This window comes from Anabrus simplex, chromosome 11 (assembly GCF_040414725.1).
Source record: "Anabrus simplex isolate iqAnaSimp1 chromosome 11, ASM4041472v1, whole genome shotgun sequence".
Lineage (NCBI taxonomy): Eukaryota > Metazoa > Arthropoda > Insecta > Orthoptera > Tettigoniidae > Anabrus > Anabrus simplex.
Window position 1 is genome coordinate 46,606,142 of NC_090275.1, and position 21,293 is coordinate 46,627,434.

At 39.7% G+C, this 21,293-nt stretch overlaps 1 protein-coding gene across 1 annotated transcript in view; it reads left to right on the top strand.

Annotated features, from left to right (window-relative positions):
* Nucleotides 1-21,293, top strand: part of LOC136883121 (uncharacterized) — a 78,283-nt gene that overhangs the window by 12,526 nt on the left and 44,464 nt on the right. Inside the window, exon 8 of the mRNA XM_068229601.1 lies at nt 6,979-7,123. Within this exon, the coding sequence (XP_068085702.1) occupies nt 6,979-7,123 (145 nt within the window). The remainder of the gene's footprint in view (nt 1-6,978; nt 7,124-21,293) is intronic.

Sequence of the window (21,293 nt, forward strand, 5' to 3'; positions counted from 1 at the left end):
AGGTTTATGTGGAGGAGGAGAAGGAATTAATTTTAAACTGCTAGTTCTATGAGGAGGATCGACCTTTCTGTTAGGAGACGAGGAAGATGAGGAGGAGGTGCCCTTCTACCCTTTTACATTTTAGACCCTTTGTGCCGTTTAGCCCGTTTGCTCTTTTGTCCTTTAGCCATTTAGCCGTTTTTCCCTTTCGACATTTAACCCTTTTTACCCTTTTTGCCATTTATGCAGTCGCTCAGCTTTGAGACCTAGGGTCGCCTTTCTACGTTATGCCCCTATAAATAAAGCATATGTATTAGGTCTTACACCGTCTCCCTAGTCCTATTAGTACAACCTTATGGCGAAGATAGTATATTCATTAGCACGGTGAACTTTTCGTTTTAGGACAAGACGGTTATCAGTTTCCGTGTACTTGTAGTGAGGATAGTATGATCATTAGCACGGTGAAATTTTCCTTTTTAGGACAAGACGGTCATCAGTTTCCCGTGTACTTGTGGTAGGAATAATACAAATGCTAAACAGTTTAGGGTGTGACTGCTCATAGTAGAATGACTATAACAATACCATAAGTCTGGTAGATCATTCAATGAAGTTGTTTATCGAAAAATAATCATAGATATACACAACACGAATATTATTACATTACTGTGAGGTACATTGTAAACAGTCTTTGATCATAGGGTTTGGTCCATCCCAATCGTCGAACCCATCTCTTCCTCTCCAATTGTAATGTTGATTACGAAGTCAAAAAGCAGCGACTTCCGTTGCTATTTTAAGGTGAAGTGATAGCAGGTTTCATGAATATTCTACATCGTTAGAGGTATCGTTTGCCACAAAACTAGATGGCAGATAGGGTATTAAATGCCTTTGTCATATACCACAAAAACTTACGCTTATAAAAGACATCACTAGCCTCACTCACTAATGTGCTGTTCACTTGTTTAAAGAAGCTGGCCTCACACTCACTTGTAGAAGACAGGTCGGTAGGTAGACCTGCTGTGTTAATAAAACTTTGACTGTCTTCTTCCATAACCGTACAAAGGGAGCAGTTCATGTCTCTTTAAAGAATGAGATCTGCATTGTCTCTCTAAGTGATGTCAACATTACAGTAGACAACTGAACGTCTGTAGGGTTCGAATCTATACGCTCGAAATATTACAATCAAAATAGAGTGTTCCAAGCACCAAAAACCATTAGCGCATTACGCATCAGCTCACACGCTAGCATCTTTGACTCTGCAGCCACTCAGCTTCAAGAACTTGAAGTAGCTTTCTAAAGTTATGTCCCTATGAATAAAGCACATGTATTAATCCTTACACAATCTCCCTAGTCCTATCAGTACAAAGTGTATCCGCCATCTTGTTTCAACTTCAGCTTCCACTAAGATCAGCATTAAAGTCCCTTGCAAGGTTAAGCCTAGGTCGAATCCAGAGCCTGTGAGGTTAAGCTTGGAGACAAATCCGTGCCTGTTAGGTTAATATTGACTTAGGAGGAGGAGGAGGTAGTCATACGCTACTAAGTCTATGAGGAGAAGGAACCTTTTTGCTCTTTTGCCAGGCGAATGTGGAGGAGGGCGCGATCAAACCTAAGGTCGCCTTTCAGCGTTACGCCTATATGAATAAAGCATATGTATTAAGTCTTACACTATCCCCCTAGTACTATGTGTAGCCACCATCTACACGGGTTCCCCCTCTGCCCTATTGCCCTTTTGCCCTTTTGCCCTTCTGCACTTTTGCCCCTCTGCACTTTTGCCCTTCTGCCTCTCTGCCCTTTCGCCCTTCTGCCCGTTTGCCCTTCTTCTCTTCTGCCCTTTTGCCCTTTTCGTCCTTTTGCCCTTTGGCTCTTATAGCATCAAGTAAGAAAAACCGCAGCCTCCCACTACAGTTGCAGCGCGAACTGTTTTACAGTTCTGAACATTAAATTTCAATCTCTAAGGGATGTAAACAATACCATACGCAATCAGAAGTCTCTAAATTTCAAAATCTATCAGCTCGAAAAGTTAAAATAAAAAATTTAATGTTCCAGACACTAAAACAACAGAGCGTTCCACATCAGCACAAACGCTAGTGCAGTTGACTCTACAGTCACTCAGTTCCGAGACCTTGAGATCAGCCTCTAACGTTACGTCCATAAGCAATGCAAACCTATTAGACCTTATACCACCTCCCTAGTCCCCTACAATGTATTGTCACCATCTTTTTCGGAATTCCAAGTTCAGCATCAATATAAGCAATGCAAACCTATTAGGCTTTATACCACCTCCCTAGTCCCCTACAATGTATTGTCACCATCTTTTTAGGAATTCCAAGTTCAGCTCCAAGCACCTGAGGTTGCATTCCAACATTACGCACCTATGAATAAAGCAGAAGTATTAAGCCTTAAGTCATCTCCCTAGACCCGTGCCGCCATCTTGGTCCATCGATTGACACCTTGATACAGGGTGTACCTGCAGTTGTTTGGAAATTAACATTTTGGCACTTTAAAGGCTGGTAGCTTTGCCATTATGGTTCATATAGGCAATATGTTGACATATTTCTGATAGAATCGAGCCTCATGCGTCGATGACACCTTGATATGGGGCGTAGCTGCAATTGTTTAGAAGTCAACATTTTGGCACTTTGAAGGCTGATAGCCTTGAAGTTTATGAAAAATAGTAAATTTGTTGCGATAGAAATATCGATGTAAGGGTTGATCTTTCGAATGGCATATTTATATTGATGATCTGATGATGGGAAAAGGGTAAAAACATTTTTGATGGTAAACTTTCATGGCTGATAGCCTTGCCGTTATGGTTCATATTGGTAATATGTTGATATATTTCTGATTTAATCGAGCCTCCTGCGTTGACTGACACCTTGATATGGGGTGTAGCTGCAATTGCTCGGAGTTGGTCCCATAAGAGCCCTTGTATAGCGACGTTTACTAAATTCCGAGACCGACCTGAGACTCCTCTTAAAACATCCATGTCTTGGTGCGAGTATGGCATAAAACACAAAAGGGCATCTCATTTACATTCTGCGGCAAAGGACTTATATTTGTTCCAGTATCTACTACTGGACGCGATCGCCTTCCTGGCTGCAGCAACACTTGTACCAGTCATACTACTATGTAACTACTGTAAAAAACATTTTCAGAAAAAATAGTAATAGATCAGCTATGTATGTTCTAAAACAACGGGTGCTGAGTCAGCATTTTCCCCACGAGGTCACTGACCCCTAGTTGAATGGTAAGTCAATGTACATTCTAACACGAGGTCATTGACTCCTAGTTGAGTAGTAAGGCAATATAGGTTCCAAAGTACTGAACGCGAAATAACGCCATAACCTTGCGTACGAGAACACGCCTAACCTCATAAACTCCATTGGAGGGTCCTAATGGCCAGGGAATGATCTGGGGCGCTTTTGACCCCCTAGGTGAGGTTATGAAGTCATACGTACGAGGCCAATGCTAACCTCACAGGCCACTTTGGAAGAGCCAAATCGGACGGGTCCCCCATGGAAGAGCCGAGTGGGAAAGGTCACGGGCCACTTTGGAGGAGCCGAAACGATCGGGCGCCCATGGACGAGCCACAAATCGGTTAGGTGACCTGCAGATGAGGTTAAGATGTCATTATGACGTGTTAAACTAACCTTGCGCACGAACGCTAACCTAACCTCACACACACAAGCTCCCCATGGAATAGTCCTCGTAGCGAGGTTAGGTTAACACGTCATAACCTCAACTAACAGTCATCTAACCGATTTGACTCCTCCATGGGTAGCCTGTGTACTATATGTTAGGTTAGCGTTCGTGCTCAAGGTTAGGTTAACACGTCATAATGACATCTTAACCTCATCTGCAGGTCACCTAACCGATTTGTGGCTCGTCTATGGGCACCCGATCGATTCAGCTCCTCCAAAGGGGCCCGTAACATTTCCGACTCGGGTCCTCCAGGGGGCCCGTCCGATTCGGCTCCTTCAAAGTGGCCCGTGAGGTTATCATTGCCATCGTACGTAAGGGTATGACGTCATAACCTAACCTAGCGTTCAAAAACACTCCAGGTTGGCCAGTGAGGTTAGCATTGCCCTCGTACGTATGGTCATAACCTCACATAGGGGGTCAAAAGCGCCCCAGGTCATTCCCTGACCAATTAGGCCCCTCCAATGGAGTTTGTGAGGTTAGGCTTGCTCTCGTACGCAAGGGTATGGCGTTATTCCGTGTTCAATGGTTTAGAACATACATTGCCTTACTACTCAGCTCGAGGCAATGACCTCGCGTTAGAATGTACATTGCCTTTCCAATGACATCGTGGCAAAATGCTAACTCAGCACCAATTGTTTTAGAACATATATAGCTCAACTACTATCAGTACAAAAGAAGATCAAGAAAAACTTTTTAGTAAAACTTATGATGTCCATATACTGTATATACTGTATTTATCTTTCAGTATAAACAATGCAAAAATAAAACAGTTTCTTCGAATTCTGTCCTTCTAAATAATTTAACTAAAAGTGAAGCTCAGCAGTGGCGCAATGCAAGCCTTAACGTTGTTTGTTCCATACTGCAACCGAGACACGTTTTAGCATTACAGTCGAACCTCGATATCTCGAATTTTCAGTATCTCGAAACAACTTAAATTTCCCGGCCATTTGTCCTTTTCTTCATGTGTATTTATTTCTCTATTACTCGAAATTCGGTTACACGAATTTCTCGATTTCTCGAAGGAAACATTTCCTTCTGTAACTCGAATTTTGTGCAACATTAACTATGCAATACGGCATTTGTGGTTTGTGAGGAACAGTTAACAAGTAAAGAAAGGGTTACAGTGACGCTGGAAGCTAATATGACGGGAACATAAAAACTAAAAATTCTAGTGATCGGAAAATCGGCGAAGCCTCGCTGTTTCTCGGGTGTGAATTAATTACCGGTTTCGTACGAAAACAACCCCCGACGTCGCGGATGACAAGCTCCATTCACGAATCTCCGCTGCGTGGTATTGACGAGAAGTTTCCACGTGAAGGAAGGAAAGTTTAACAGTAACAAACAGAAGAGACTAAGAGATTTTTTCCAAAGGTGTTAACCGAGGTATGTTTCTTGTTTCACTCCTGTATGTACCGTATCCTGTCTTCTAAAATGTTACATTGATAAGGGTATATAATTAAAGTGATGCCATAAAATGGAGTTTGTTTGTGTATTTTTAATTACTGTTAAAATAATGTATTCAGTATAAGCTCGTAGATACATATGATTCAAGTGTGCGCTATACATGCTCAAAACCGGTATTATATTTATATAGAAATTCCGATAACTCGAAAAATGTAGTTCCTGAGGTGAGTTTGAAGTGCCATTGTCTAAGGAATAAAATTGCAATTTTTCAGTGATATCTTGTTGGGCAGTTCCTAAAGAATTTTAGCAGTAGGTTGTCACTATTGTAAGGGCCGCAGGATTTTGAGGGTTTTGTAGACTTATTTATTAGAAATAAAAGACAAATATCATGTGGATAGTAAATTTTATTCAATACAACGTCGTACACTTGGAACGTGGGTAATCACTCCTTGTAGTATGGGCCTGCGATATGAGAAATCTTTCTTTTCCAATATTACATTTTTGTTATTCTATACAACTGACCACGGTGTATTCAGAACAACAGCTAACCTCCTGTCTTCTAAAATGTTACTGAGTGCGCGAGTCAACACAGCACCACCTCATAACAGAGTATGCAGGTGACGTCACGTATTTAGAAAAAATATTTGCCTTACTTTGAAGCCCTATTTCATGAAAATTACTTTTCAGCTTTTTTTTTTTTTTTTTTACAACAGGTAGATTCTTCTTTCAACTGCCAATTGAAACATTGAACATAATCGTATTTTAAATACTCTCGGTGATATACGTGTTCTACCCAAACACTAAAAGCATCTTAATTTTTTTTTTCCATGTTCCCGTTGTCGAGCAACGTAAGTCCACGTTAAAACAATTCGCCGGGCTGAATGGCCCAGGCAGTTGTAGTGCTGGCCTTCTGACCCCAACTTGGCAGGTTCGATCCTGGCTCAGTCCGGTGGTATTAAAGGTGCAAAAATACGTCAACCTCGTGTCGGTACATTTACTGGCACGTAAAAGAACTCCAGAGGGACAAAATTTTGGCACCTCGGAGTCTCCGAAAACAGTAAAAGTAGTTAGTGGGACGTAAAGCAAACAGCATTATCATTATTATTATTAAAACAATTAAATATGGGTTGGGAGTGTAGAGAGCCACCTCCCCCTTTTTTTACAGTTATGAAATACACTAGGTCTCCAGTATTCCACTCGATTTTCTTCTAATTTTGAATAAAACTGTTTTCCCTTCCTCATTGTATATGCAAATAATAAACTACACATATAGAAGGCAGTGACTTGTGTTTACTAAGTTTCCATTGCTGAGTTCAGAAATCGCTATATTTACTGCCATTTACAGTGAATTTACTTCTTATAGTGAGTTTTGTTAATATTTGTAACAATGGAATTAAAAATGACTGGGAAAGTCGGAGTACCCGGAAAAAACCTGTCTCGCCTTCTCTTTGTCCAGCACAAATCCCACATGGAGTGACCGAGATTCGAACTACGGCGTGAGCCACGGAGGGACTACACAAGAACCTCGTTTATCAGGCACTCATTAATTCAGATCTCCGGTTTATCCGGATCGAAAATAATACAAATATATTTTTACTTATACAGTATTTCTTTTACGGGGTAGATTCTTCTTCATTGTCTTTTCCGCCAAGGAAAGTTAAGGACATGAATTGGAAGTAAGTCGGCCGTGGTCTATCAAAGGTACCGTCCCGGCATTCTGCTGGAACTGAGAATGGGAAACCATGGACTCTTCTGAGTTCCTTGACACATGTGCACGCATTCCCAGATGCTCAGACGTAGATGTGAACGACGCAAAATACCGGTTGAAAAATGACAGTAATTCAGGCTGCGGCATAATGACAGATGAAGAAATTATTGCCTCTTGTTCCTCGGCAGGTAACAACGAGAGTGATGGTGAATTCGAAAATAAAACCGGCGCTCCATCAGAAGAAACAGTAACTCATGGAGATGCAACGATGCAGCTGGAGAAACAGATGGCCTATTTAGAATCCCAGACTGAAACCCCTCCGGCAGAAATGACGTTAGTAAAACCTCTTTGTCATCGTGCTGCGCGCAAATGCTATACAAATGTAAAACAGAAAAAGCTCACACATAGATAGATAGATAGATAGATGTCTCTACAAAAATTGAGGTCATGCACTCTGGTGCAAGGTGGAAGAATGAGTGATTTAAAGAAGTTCAAACTTCTTGAAGTCCACCAAAACAAAACAAATAAATCCAATCAGTTTAGGGAACTTTAAAATAACATATTACTCAGTTATACAGTAGTGGCATCTTCTGATGCATTAGCATTAGCAGTTTCATGTTTTGTTCGATAGATAGTGTTTCTTAAGGCGCTTCTTTTAAATGTGCGGGGTTGAGGTGTACCTCCCATTACAATTATTATTATCATTATTATTATTATTATTATTATTATTATTATTCATAGCGCCGATGACCTAGCTGTTAGGCCTCTTTAAACAACAAACATCATTATCAATATTCTTATTCATCTAAAAGTATCTTGGTGCTGGTCAGTGAAAACTTGACCGATTGGGGAGGGAAAGAGATGACGGCACAGCCCTGCCAGAGTAAAATGTCACGAACCGCCTCTGTATGAGATAGGTTTCTCTGTTTGTCTTTTCCTTGTCCCTTGTCCCTAGATGCTGCAACCAGTGTTGCCAACAAAATTTTCATTTAATAAGCTAGATCATCATCCAATATATATGTTGGGTATTCAGCCCGAAGGCTGGTTTGATCCTCTGCAGCTCCGCCAACAGCTGTCATAAATAGCCTAGGCGTCACTGAAGAGGCGTACTGGGGAAATGAGGAGTGAGGTAGTTTCCCGTTGCTTTCCTCACCGAGCCAGCTGTTGCTATTACATATCAGTCTGCCAAGCCCAATGAAATGCATGCACCAACCGACCCTATGAGCGATATTTTCATACCATTCATAACAGGGACTGGCTGCATTAGGAATGGTGTTACTAGCATCACTCATACCTCAGTCACTTTCGTATTGTCAAAGCCAAGGATGAGACTGAGACAGGTCTATGAAAGTAACAAATTTGATATAGCCCATACCAGAAGACACAGTGCACTGTAAACACTACATCTCGCCAGCAAAGGCATCATCATCCAGTATTAGCTAAAAAAAGTTAAAAAATACGCAAAGTATTTGTAATACTGCTCTCCGGGTAGAGAATGAAATTGTTCTGTTCAATTAGCAAACTACTACAGTATAACTGCAAACAACGGATATTTAATTATGTAAACTGAGCTAGTCCTGACAGGTGGAAGTGGTGGTGATTATTGGTTTAAGAGGAAGTACAACTGGGCAACCATCCTTTATAAAAAACGAATCAGAGAGAAAAAGTGGAAGGGATTCGATACTTCGAAAAATGAGGATATCGGCCAAAGAAAGACAAGGACCACGAAGGGCGTGAAAGTAAAAGACTCGCTAGGCCTTGATCTTATACCGTCGGGATCGGAAAAGACAAGAGTTGACAAAGGGAGGTCGGATAGGATAGATGAAAGTGAGGAGCCTGACACACGTAAGGAAGTTTTGTGAGTTGATCGGACGATAGTAAAACTGAAGTATGAGAAGTGATGCCATAATATTACATTATAAAGGCACATTCCGTGCTCCCGCTGGACCTGTGGTGAGTCACCTATCATGATCATAACTACTTTCTCTGTTGCTAGCACATCATACAAGTAGAGAGAGATAGGTAGTGGTGATTATTGTTTTAAGAGGAAGTACAACTTGGCAACCTTCCTCTACATACTACTAAACAGGGAGAAAATATGTGAGGGGTCCGACACTTCGAAAAATGAAGATATCGGCCAAAGGAAGACAAGGGCCACGAAGGGCGTGACAATGAAAGACTCCCTAGGATTCGCAAACCTAATACTGTCGGGGTCGGAAAAGACAAGAGTTGACCAATGGAGGTCGGACAGGATAACCGAAAGTGAGGAGCCCCCACAAGTAAGTGGACGTGACGCCAGGACTCAGCTGAGGGCCCCGTGGTGGCCAGCCCACGCTCTTAAATTCATAGCCGCTGGAGAAAGAGAGAGAGAGATAGAGTGTTCGTTCATACTGGCGGGGGGCACATCACATGAGACACGTTGAAGGATATAAGCTAGATTTAGCGGGGAAGAAGCTATAGCGGGAATATTGTTCTTTTGCCGCTAAACGTTTGATATAAGCTAGATTTAAGGGTGGAAAAGCTAAGTTGGAAACACTGGCTGTAACCGCATAAGCCATTGGCTGTCCATAATTACATAGCTCTGCCATCTGTTGATAATATTATGAACTACAGTACTATGAAGCTTTATTAGGTGAGTACTACACTTTGGGAGTGGCGACCCCATCGTACTAATAGCCTATATCTGCTTCATTCATTACATCCCTGACCCGGTCAATGACTGGAAAACAGGTTGTAGGTTTTCATTTTAAAAAGAGCCTCCGTGGCTCAGGCGGCAGCGCGTCGGCCTCTCACCGCTGGATACCGTGGTTCAAATCCCGGTCACTCCATGTGAGATTTGTGCTGGACAAAGCGGAGGCGGGACAGGTTTTTCTCCGGGTACTCCGGTTTTCCCTGTCATCTTTCATTCCAGCAACACTCTCCATTCTCATTTCATAGCATCTATCATTCATTAATAAATCACTTTGGGAGTGGCGACCCCATCGTACTAATAGCCTATATCTGCTTCATTCATTACATCCCTGACCCGGTCAATGACTGGAAAACAGGTTGTAGGTTTTCATTAGGTGAGTGAGACACACTAAACGAATTTACTAATAAATGACGTAAGGAGAAGCTTTGTCAGGCTTCATTACTTCATTTGAACGAATCACAGCAAAGAGTGTGAATGAGTGAAGTAGTTCATACGAATGTACTGGTTCGACCCATCGCTATTACAGATTCCGCACATGGTTTTCATACTGGAGTTCCACCAATAAACCACTTCCTCTTTCCCCTCCCTTTTGCTGCCACACACTGTGGCCTTGAGTTACTGCGCTCATCAAGTTGTCTGGTTCTTGTTCTTGCTGCGGCTTCCACTACAGTAGTATTCATACTGATGTTCTCTTGGTAGCAAGGGTTAGACAGCCGCATAGGTCCTACTCTTCCGAGGGCCCGGCTCAGACTGATCACTGAATTAGTGATGGGCGATATTTCACGAACTGTGATTTTTTCACTGATATCAAGAAATCACGAGTAACGACTGTTACTTTCTACGCTATCACTGTGATCAGTCGTGATTTCACTTCAAGTGATCATCGTGCGCCCTCTTAACTCCATATACAGAACTAGAATGTTGCTATCTAACAGTAGCGTAGCCAGGATCGCCCAATGGGGGGGGGGGTTACAGTTACAAAATTAAGATATAACATAATGAAACTGCTTGTGCGTGTCTGGTACGCGCATGTATGACTGTCATAAGGATACGCCCCAAGGGCTCTGAACTTTGGAGCGTGGGTTGGCGACCACAGGGCCCTTAGCTGAGTCCTGGCATTGCTTCCACTTACTTGTGCCAGGCTTCTCACTTTCATCTATCCTATCCGACCTCTCTTGGTCAACTCTTGTTCTTTTCCGACCCCAACGCTATTAGGTTTGCGAGGGCTAGGGAGTCTTTCATTTTCACACCCTTCGTGGCCCTTGTGTTCCTTTGGCCGATACCTTCATTACCTTTGGCGCTTTGCTATACGAGGAATGGTAATTTGTGTGTCCAATTGAGAAGCTTTCTTGCTTGCTTGCATAAATATGTTTATGAACTCCTCTTCTGCGTTTCCTCTGATCTTGATAATTCTGTCCTCCACAACATTAGCATATGAAAATGCTTTTGCAATGTCCAACTCTTCACTTTGAAAAAATCTGCTAAGAAGAGCACTTACATTAAATACTTGATTTAGTATATGTAGAGCATTAGTGCAGGCTTCTTTATTACTCCATTGTACTATATTTTCAAGAACTGCAACGACGGCATCAAACAGTTCTAGAAATACTGCAATTGAGTCATGGCGCTCCACCCATCTTGTTAGACACAATGCTTTAAGCCTCGTTTTGTCACTTTCAGGAACAGTGGCATCTATCGATTCTTTAAATGCATTTAACCTTTTAGGAAAACTAAGAAATTAACAAATATTCCCCACAGTACCCAAACAGTTTCTGATTCCTTGGATTGAGCATGCATGGGTTATAGCAAGATTGAGAACATGTGAACTGCAGTGCACGTACAAAGCCAACGGGTAGGTCTCCCTTATTATCGCTTGGACGCCATTAAACTGCCTACTCATAGCGTTAGTTCCATCATATCCTTGTCCTCTTAAATAATTTAAGTTGACTCCTATCTTCTTAAGCACATCAATTATTTTGGCAGCCAAACCTCTTCCAGAGGCGTCAGTGATCGGTACAATCTGAAGGAAGTCCTCCCTGAGTGTCTGAGAGTCAGGGTTGACATATCGAACACAACGTGACATTTGTTCCATTCCAGAAATATCACTTGTCTCATCGGCCATTATAGTGGAACACTGTGATCTGTTCACTCTGCGCACGATGTTTTCAACAATAAAGTAATTGCATACGTGAATGATCTCGTTTTGAGTTTGTGGGCTAATGTACATAGCATTGCGGCTGCTTGTAAGCAAATGAGTTTTTAAATCCTCATCCCCATTTCTTGCACGAAAATGAAGGAAAGTACTAAAATTTCCATCATTTTCAGTAGGCTCTTCATCATTCAATATAATGGGTCCATCGTCTCTATGTCCTCTAAGGGGTAAACCTTGGCGGCCACACAAAATGATAGTTTCGATAACAGGAATAATCTTCTTTCTGTTGTCTTCAATTTCCTTTTTCATGTTCTTCTTACAATTTACTTTTCGTCGCACCGACGTAGATAGGTAGATACGTAGATGGGACAGGGAAGCAACCATGGCCTTAATTTAAGGTACAGCCTCAGTATTTGCCTGGTGTGAAAATGGGAAACCACGGAAAACCATTTTCAGAGCTGCCGACAGTGAGGTTCAAACCCACTATCTCCCGAATGCAAGATCACAGCTAACTGTACGGCCAACTCGCTCGGTTTTACGTACATGTAACCATGTAGTTACGAAAGCATGGTAAGATAGTTAACAACTAAGTGAACTAATTTTATGATTATAAAATGAGTAATTCATCTAAGAAGAGTCGAATATCGGTATTATTTTTATTTTATTTTCAAAATCCACTTGGTGGCTGCGTAAAGACAAAGAATACACTATAACAACTTCGTTAAATATAAGGATTTTTTTTTTGTAAATGATAAATCCATGATCTTTGTCTGGCGAATATAAGTGGTGTCTGAATGAGTGTCAGAAGAGAATCCCTGAGCGCTTTGAGGTCCTTGGTACTGATGTTGAAACTCGTCTTCTTAGGGATTGTCCCTCTTGCACCGATCATGAGACCCCTCACTTCTACGTCGTCAAGCTCGTATTTATTGTTGTTATATGGCTCTGTAGGCAGGTAGATATACTTCTTTTCTCTGTCTACTTCATCTGGTTGGTCGTACAGTAACAGATTTGGCCTAATCCAGTTTTAAAATCTAGTTCAATTTGAAGTTTAAAAACATAATTTTCGAAACGTTTGCACTTGACAAATGGGAGCATAGTATTGTAACGGTTCAAATCCCGTTACAAGATGATATCTGTATTTTTATTATTGTATGACTTTATCTGTATTTTATTATTATTATTATTATTATTATTATTATTATTATTATTATTATTATTATGTCAGTATTATTATTATTTTATCTGTGATATTGTACTATTATTGTAATTATCCGTTTTATTCAATTTTGCAATTGCCTGTTGCTTGCAAGATTGCACTTAGATGTATACATATATACGTATGTGTAGTATAACATTCAATACCTGTACAGTGAGAATTGTTGTATATATCAGGGATGGGATGTGACGTTGGTGCATTGTGCAATATTGTTGGCGATTCTGCCAAGTCATCGCCAGGCCATGGCTACGTCATCGTATTTATTTAGAATATGCGCGCACGGTGTCATCGCCGCGGGGCTATTTCACCACTGTATGTAATATCTGTCGCGTAGGTGGGAGTATGTCATTGTTATTTTTGGAGATTACGTAGCTGTGTCAACCAAGTCTATATAAGGTGGATGCACATTGTAGCGTCAGTCATTACTTATACGGATGCAGTACAGTGAAGTAGTCTACTAGATCAAGAGGCCTTTGTTGGCCAGTCAACCAGTGTGAACGAGAGATGGAGAAGACTCAGTGAGCCAATATTGGTCATTGAGAGAGTGAGACCAAATGGTTGGTCCGTCACTTAGTGGAAGACGCGGACGCAAGGCTTACCAAGGAGTCAGAGAGGGCAACCCTGGACCTACCAAGAGGTCATACCATATTGACTTACAAAGAAGTCAGATGATATGGAGAAGAAGCAGTCTCAAGGATGTATCACCACGTTAGGCGTGACACATCTACAGTAAACACCGGAGCAATGGATTACGTCGTAATTACACTCAAAGTGTTGAAGGTACAGTCAAGTGAATCAGTGAGGGAAATATTTCGTATAAATTGTTAAATGTCCGGTCAAGAAGAATTCAAATTCATGCCTAGTTTCTGTCAGTTGCAATGTCATAATTTCATATTCTCATCTGTTTTATCGCAACAAGACTCACTATTTTTTGATATATTATTTAAAGAATATATATTGTTCTATCAAACGAATTCAGAGTTTCATTTCATTGACAGTAAAATATCTTAACCTCAAAATTAATGGGGAAACCGAACGCCAATCTCCTTTTCCCAGAACTTATATGGTATGTTGTCAAAAGTAAGCTTATTACCCCACACCCTAGAGATGGTCAAGAGTCTCATTCTATTATTGCTGTACTGAGTGACAGCTGGCGCCCTTCAAATAACGTATGTGTAAGTAAGCAGGTAACTAGTAAGTGTGAGTACAAGGTTCGACGAGTGTGTATTTTATTTAATAAATGTTAATTTTCATAATTTCCATTTTAAATGCAGATATTCAGATTTTCAAGTTAAAATCCAGATATATATATATGTTTGTAAATTTAGTCAGCGAGTTAGGAAGTTCTCAATGTGTCGACGCAACGTGGGACTCGAATAAATTCAGAATTTGGTCTGAATGACAGCATATCATAGGTTCATTTGAGAGGAGTATGCGCATTTAAGCGAACGGAAATTATTACCGGTAAATTTCAGGACTATAATTTTGTGATATATATTTGTATTTTGGGGATATGTCAAGGGATTTGAAGAGGGAAATTAATTTGAGATCGCGTACTATCACTAGTGAACCAAAGATGGACAAGGAAGACAATGGCAAGTCATGTGAGGACGAGGTCATTGCTTCTGCGGACATCCAAGGTGAAATTCAGAGTAGGGAACAGGTGAATACGATGAAAGCTTCTGTGGTAATTCAGCAAAGTGCAGAAATTGAGAAGCATACTGAAACCCAAAAGGAAAGCGTAGGGGGAATGAACCAAGATTTTTTAAATTTTTTTAAGGCCGAAATGACCGGGCTCAAGGAACAAGTAGTGAAAATAATAAGAAAGAGATGAAAGAGATGAAAGAATTAATTAGTAATAGTAATGAAAATAGTAATAAACAAATGGAAAAGATGAGTGAAAATAATAAGAAAGAGATGAAAGAATTAATTGATAGTAGTAATGAAAATTGTAATAAACAGATTAACTCTCTAAGTAGTAAAATGGAAGAATTAATTGGTAGTAATAAAGAGAATTTTGATGGGATTAATGATAAAATAGATGGGCTAAGTGAATCACTAAATTATAAAATAGATACTAAGATAGTAGAGGTAACTAGTCAAATATGCAAGTTAGAAAATAAGTTAAACAAAGAGTGCGTTGACCGTAGAGAAGGTGAAATGAAGTTGAATCGGAGCAGTCTTCATATTCAGACCGAGCAAGTCAAAGAAATATGTACAGAGGACAGTAACAAGATCGTACCGGTAATTATTAAGTTGTCAGAAATGTCTAGTAATCGGGAAGAAATTCATGAGGTAGTCGAGAAAAGATTGGACAAGATTTGCAATGTAGTTGGGGAAAAGATGGGGGAACAGATTAGTAGAAATGAACAAATTGAAAGCAAACTTGTGGAGGTCACTGAACTACGGAACGAACAGGAAACGCTATCACAGCAGGTGAGAAAGAGAGAAGAAGAATTGCAGGAAGACGTGAGAATAGTGGAAGAGAATTCTGAGAGAGCAGCGGAAGAAGAAGAAGAAGAAGTTGTAAACTGCCAGGAAGTGATACGGCAGAAAGGTAGAGGTAAGACAGATTTAGACGTGATAGTAGCGAGTGGTTTGTTCAGTAGGGATCGTGATTTAACCAAGTTTTCTGGAAAACAGTTTAGTACTATAGAATTTGTAAAAGTAGTTGAGAAAACGTTTGCAAGTAAGTTGAGGAATAATGTTATTGAATGGGAATACGTGCTGAAAATCTTGTCGAATGTTTTTATCGGTGAAAGTAGAATATGGTTTCGAGTATACTGGAATAATATGTCTAATTTGGGAGAATTTAGAGAAAATTTCATTGACTGGCTTTGGAAGGAATGTGTGCAAGGGCGCGCGCGAGAGAGAGAGCGCATGATAGCTGAGGAAAGTAGCATAGTAGAGAGAGAGGGAAAAATGTTAGCCGTGTATCAGAGGAGAGGGGGTGATCATGATCCGCAGAGGATTAATAGTTGTGTTGATGGTGATAGTGGTCAGAAGAGTAAAGAGAGAGAATCAGAAAGTGGGAGGCGTATGGATTTGAGTTGTGAGAGAGAGGATCAGAAGAGTAATCAGAGAGAATCGGAAGATGGGAGGCGTATGTATTTGAGTTGTGAGAGAGAAGATCAGAAGAGTAATCAGAGAGAATCGGAAGATGGGAGGCGTATGTATTTGAGTTGTGAAAGAGAGGGTCAGAGGAGTAATCAGAGAGAATCGGAAGATGGGAGGCGTACGGATTTGAGTTATCAGAGGGATGATGATAGTCTTAATATGAAGGTTATCAAGGTGTCGTTATCGAGCCAGAGTATTTCAGATTCACAGGGAATCGGGTAAGTTATGTGGACAGGCTGAAGGTAGTAGTTGAACAGGTATTTAGTATAAGTAGTTATGTAGTGAAAGTAGAGTTAAGAGTAGTGTGATTGTGACCTAAGTAATGTTAAGTGAGATATTTAAGTAATGACGTAGTCGTAGGTGATGAAGTAATTAAGAGTAGTAGTAAGGTAGACGTAAGAAGTGTTCTGTTAAGTGATGTAATTACTTGTAATGCCGAGAATATGACATAAGTAGTGAGATAGTAACTCCGATGATGGAAATTGTGATGTGAAGAAGGAACTATTAGATATTATAACAGCCGTTGGGTAAGTCACAGTGAGTAAATATGATAGCGGTACCGATCATAATTGAAGATAATTGTAAGTTTCAGCCACGCCTTGTTGTACCAGAACTTGTATATTCAGTTGTTTTAGGAGCTGACTTGGTTACAAATCATGGAAGTAGAGTAGACTTTAATTTAGGTAGTGTGTGTTTGTTCTGTGAGGAAACTAGCAAAGAAGTACGTATTAATTATGATGGTCTGAGGTAAGTGGTTGGTGACGTGTGTTCTTTGAAATATATGAGAGGTAAGTGAAGTTGTTCCTAGTGAGAGGAAATGTTTTGTTGGGTGTGTTACGTGCCATAACGACCAGTATCCGCGGGATAGTCGGTATGAGGCAGTGACGTGAGGTAATTTGAGTGAATTACAGGAGGAGTAATTGTGTTCGATGTTAGGTAAGCATCGAGATGTATTTAGTGGTAAGTGAGGAAGAACACGTATATGAACATAAATTTGTGGTACATGACCATTCATCGTTTGTGGGAGGTAAGTACCCCATTCAACTTAAAAATGCTAGTGAAGTCTAAGAACAAATAAACATTATGCTGGATTACGGAATAATTGAACCATCTTGTAGCCATAGTATTGATTCTTTAATTATTGTTGCCAAGGAGGATGTGATTTCTTGAGATATGTAAGTTAATAAGGGCAAAATTGATTCAGTTGAGTGACAGAGTGCTACTCAGAGTTCCATTTCATCATCTGCAGAGGCGGGAAAATATGTTGAAGTTATACTTTTATCAGGGGTATTTCACTATTGTGAACCGTATGGGGAAGTGTGCATATTCCTTAAAAGATCAGGAAGGGGATATTGTCGGTATTTATAGTATAATGAATGTAAAGAAGTACGTCACGTGAGATTTGTTGAGATAATAATAAGATGATTAATTTTGTGAGAAACTGGCAAAATAAAATTAACATACATGAATTAGCGTGTGAACCAAGTGTCGTATTGGTGCATTGGAAGAATAAGTGCTACATTGTCATGTTCTGTGTGACAAAACTGAGAACAGGACATTGGACAGTTATGTGCGATAACCATATGCGAGAAAAGTTCTCATATAAGTGATATTTCACAAAATATTTTGATATGTTAAAAAAAAAAAGGAGAAGAATGTTGTATATTGATTGAAAATTATTTGTATGTGTTAAATTGAGTGCTGTACTCTTGTGATTTGTATGAGAGAAAGAGAGAGAATAGGACACTGGACAGTTATCTACGATGGCAATGTGCGAGAAGAATTCTCATATATGTGATGTATTATAAAATGTATGGATGTTGAAAAAGAAAATTATTGTTGTATACTCATTTAAAGTGTTTATCTGTGTCAGTGTTATATATATAATTTTGTTCATAAATCAATCGATTCTTTGTTCTTCGATTTATTTATGAGGGAGGCGAATTGTAACGGTTCAAATCCCGTTACAAGATGATATCTGTATTTTTATTATTGTATGACTTTATCTGTATTTTATTATTATTATTATTATTATTATTATTATTATTATTATTATTATTATTATTATGTCAGTATTATTATTATTTTATCTGTGATATTGTACTATTATTGTAATTATCCGTTTTATTCAATTTTGCAATTGCCTGTTGCTTGCAAGATTGCACTTAGATGTATACATATATACGTATGTGTAGTATAACATTCAATACCTGTACAGTGAGAATTGTTGTATATATCAGGGATGGGATGTGACGTTGGTGCATTGTGCAATATTGTTGGCGATTCTGCCAAGTCATCGCCAGGCCATGGCTACGTCATCGTATTTATTTAGAATATGCGCGCACGGTGTCATCGCCGCGGGGCTATTTCACCACTGTATGTAATATCTGTCGCGTAGGTGGGAGTATGTCATTGTTATTTTTGGAGATTACGTAGCTGTGTCAACCAAGTCTATATAAGGTGGATGCACATTGTAGCGTCAGTCATTACTTATACGGATGCAGTACAGTGAAGTAGTCTACTAGATCAAGAGGCCTTTGTTGGCCAGTCAACCAGTGTGAACGAGAGATGGAGAAGACTCAGTGAGCCAATATTGGTCATTGAGAGAGTGAGACCAAATGGTTGGTCCGTCACTTAGTGGAAGACGCGGACGCAAGGCTTACCAAGGAGTCAGAGAGGGCAACCCTGGACCTACCAAGAGGTCATACCATATTGACTTACAAAGAAGTCAGATGATATGGAGAAGAAGCAGTCTCAAGGATGTATCACCACGTTAGGCGTGACACATCTACAGTAAACACCGGAGCAATGGATTACGTCGTAATTACACTCAAAGTGTTGAAGGTACAGTCAAGTGAATCAGTGAGGGAAATATTTCGTATAAATTGTTAAATGTCCGGTCAAGAAGAATTCAAATTCATGCCTAGTTTCTGTCAGTTGCAATGTCATAATTTCATATTCTCATCTGTTTTATCGCAACAAGACTCACTATTTTTTGATATATTATTTAAAGAATATATATTGTTCTATCAAACGAATTCAGAGTTTCATTTCATTGACAGTAAAATATCTTAACCTCAAAATTAATGGGGAAACCGAACGCCAATCTCCTTTTCCCAGAACTTATATGGTATGTTGTCAAAAGTAAGCTTATTACCCCACACCCTAGAGATGGTCAAGAGTCTCATTCTATTATTGCTGTACTGAGTGACAGCTGGCGCCCTTCAAATAACGTATGTGTAAGTAAGCAGGTAACTAGTAAGTGTGAGTACAAGGTTCGACGAGTGTGTATTTTATTTAATAAATGTTAATTTTCATAATTTCCATTTTAAATGCAGATATTCAGATTTTCAAGTTAAAATCCAGATATATATATATGTTTGTAAATTTAGTCAGCGAGTTAGGAAGTTCTCAGTATGACCCTGCTTTGAGAACAATAATGTCATTTTTCTATGTACAACAAATACCTTACAATGCGGAGTACATTGTTCTTTTAGTAACTTGACTTGCGGTGCGGAATATGAAGCGTCTATTAACGAGTGTCAGTTCAACTTCAGGACAATGTCAAGCGGAGTGTTTCTATTGAGGCGAGAAGATAAACAAACCACCGTCACCGTTTCAAAAATCTTTTCTGTTTCAAAGCATCGATGTAGCTGACATGTACGGAAGGACTGAGCTTCTGTTCACGCAACACACGGTACATGAAACGTTGTGGTGTCGAGGCATCGAGACAGCTGATTGAGCCGGCGGTGTTTCGAAACACACACACACTACGACCAAAGAGCCGGCGCGGCAGTCATGCAGACACCTCCATACTGACTTTGCATATTCCAACAGTTAATAGACATTATCTATTTTCTATTATCTATTATCTATCTATTTTAAGCAATGTTTATTTAGTTTATTGTTAACTGTCAGTTTATATTTATTTTCTTTTTATCAAAGTTCCATGGGGGGGGGTTCTAACCCCCAGTAACCCCCCCCCCCTGGCTACGCCCCTGCTACCTAAACTGTGACTGTGATCGATGTTGTGATCAGTCGTGATATCACGACATGTGCTGCCGCAACGGTATCCATGCGAAGCGATGCTTTCAAGGAAGCAGCATCGCCATGATTACCAACAGTATGGACATTTGTTGATTTAATTTTTTAAGGACGTCAACATATCGTTCAGTATATAATGTATTTGTAGGAATTGAGAACATTCCTCCCGAATATATTAACAACTGAAACACTTATAATCCTCGGCATCGCTTACAATATCAGTTTCAGGAAATTGTCAGCTGACTCGCAGTGTGGTATTATTTTTAAGCGCGCGTTCAAAAAAATCGTGGTACACGGGACTCTCCTAGAATAGTAACAAACATGTATTTCTCCTGTATTTTGGAATGCCCGGGGGCATATTGTCACTGAAGCTCAGTATTAGGAGCAAGTTGACTGAAATGGCGTTTTCTAGAAAAAGGAAGAACAGTGACCTGTAGCAGTCCTTTAAAGAAGTGGATGAAAATTTCACAATATGTAATATGAGCAAACAGAAATTGTCTTAAAAAGAAGTACTTCAAATCTGAATAAACATTTGGAATGCGAGCACCTCTCACGTGCTTTGCCAGAAAGCAGTAGTCAACAATCGGCATGTATCTGATGATACAGACCTGGGATTTTAGACTCTAAAAAAATGTTTTAGGCACCTAAAATGGCTTTTTAAACAAGTAAATAGGTTTTTAAAAGAGAATATAGGCACTTCAAATATGCTTTAAAAATAGGCAGAAAATCGACTTTAAAATATGACAATATAGACCTACACTGTAATGTGATTTTTTTTTTACGTTAAGTACAGTAATGTGGTATAGGCTACCCTTTCTGAATAGGAATAGTTGCAAAATGAAGGCATAATTAAACAGGCGTTTATTACAAACAGCTATGGATTAGGAAACAAAAAATTTTCATCAGTACTGTACTAAAATTAAATTAAATGCGTAGTACTGGTATGCATATTTATCTGTGAGGAACATTCCTACTGCACTTTTCAGTCGTAGTTTGCTTTACAGCACATAACAATAATCTTCTCCAAATTTTCCACAGTCAGGCTGCATCTTTTGTCTGTTAAAACAATTTTTAAAGCAGAAAAAATGTGCTCTACACTTACAGATGTTGGAGGGGCATAGCAAAATTTACCTACATTTTTCAGTTCAATTTCACTAGGTAGGTCTACTTTTCCCCATCCATTACCTGATATATCCTTTCCTGCACTGAATTACCTAGATTCTTCTGCAATACACTAGCCCACCTGTCTTTTATTTTATCCCTTACTTTACCCCTAGTACTT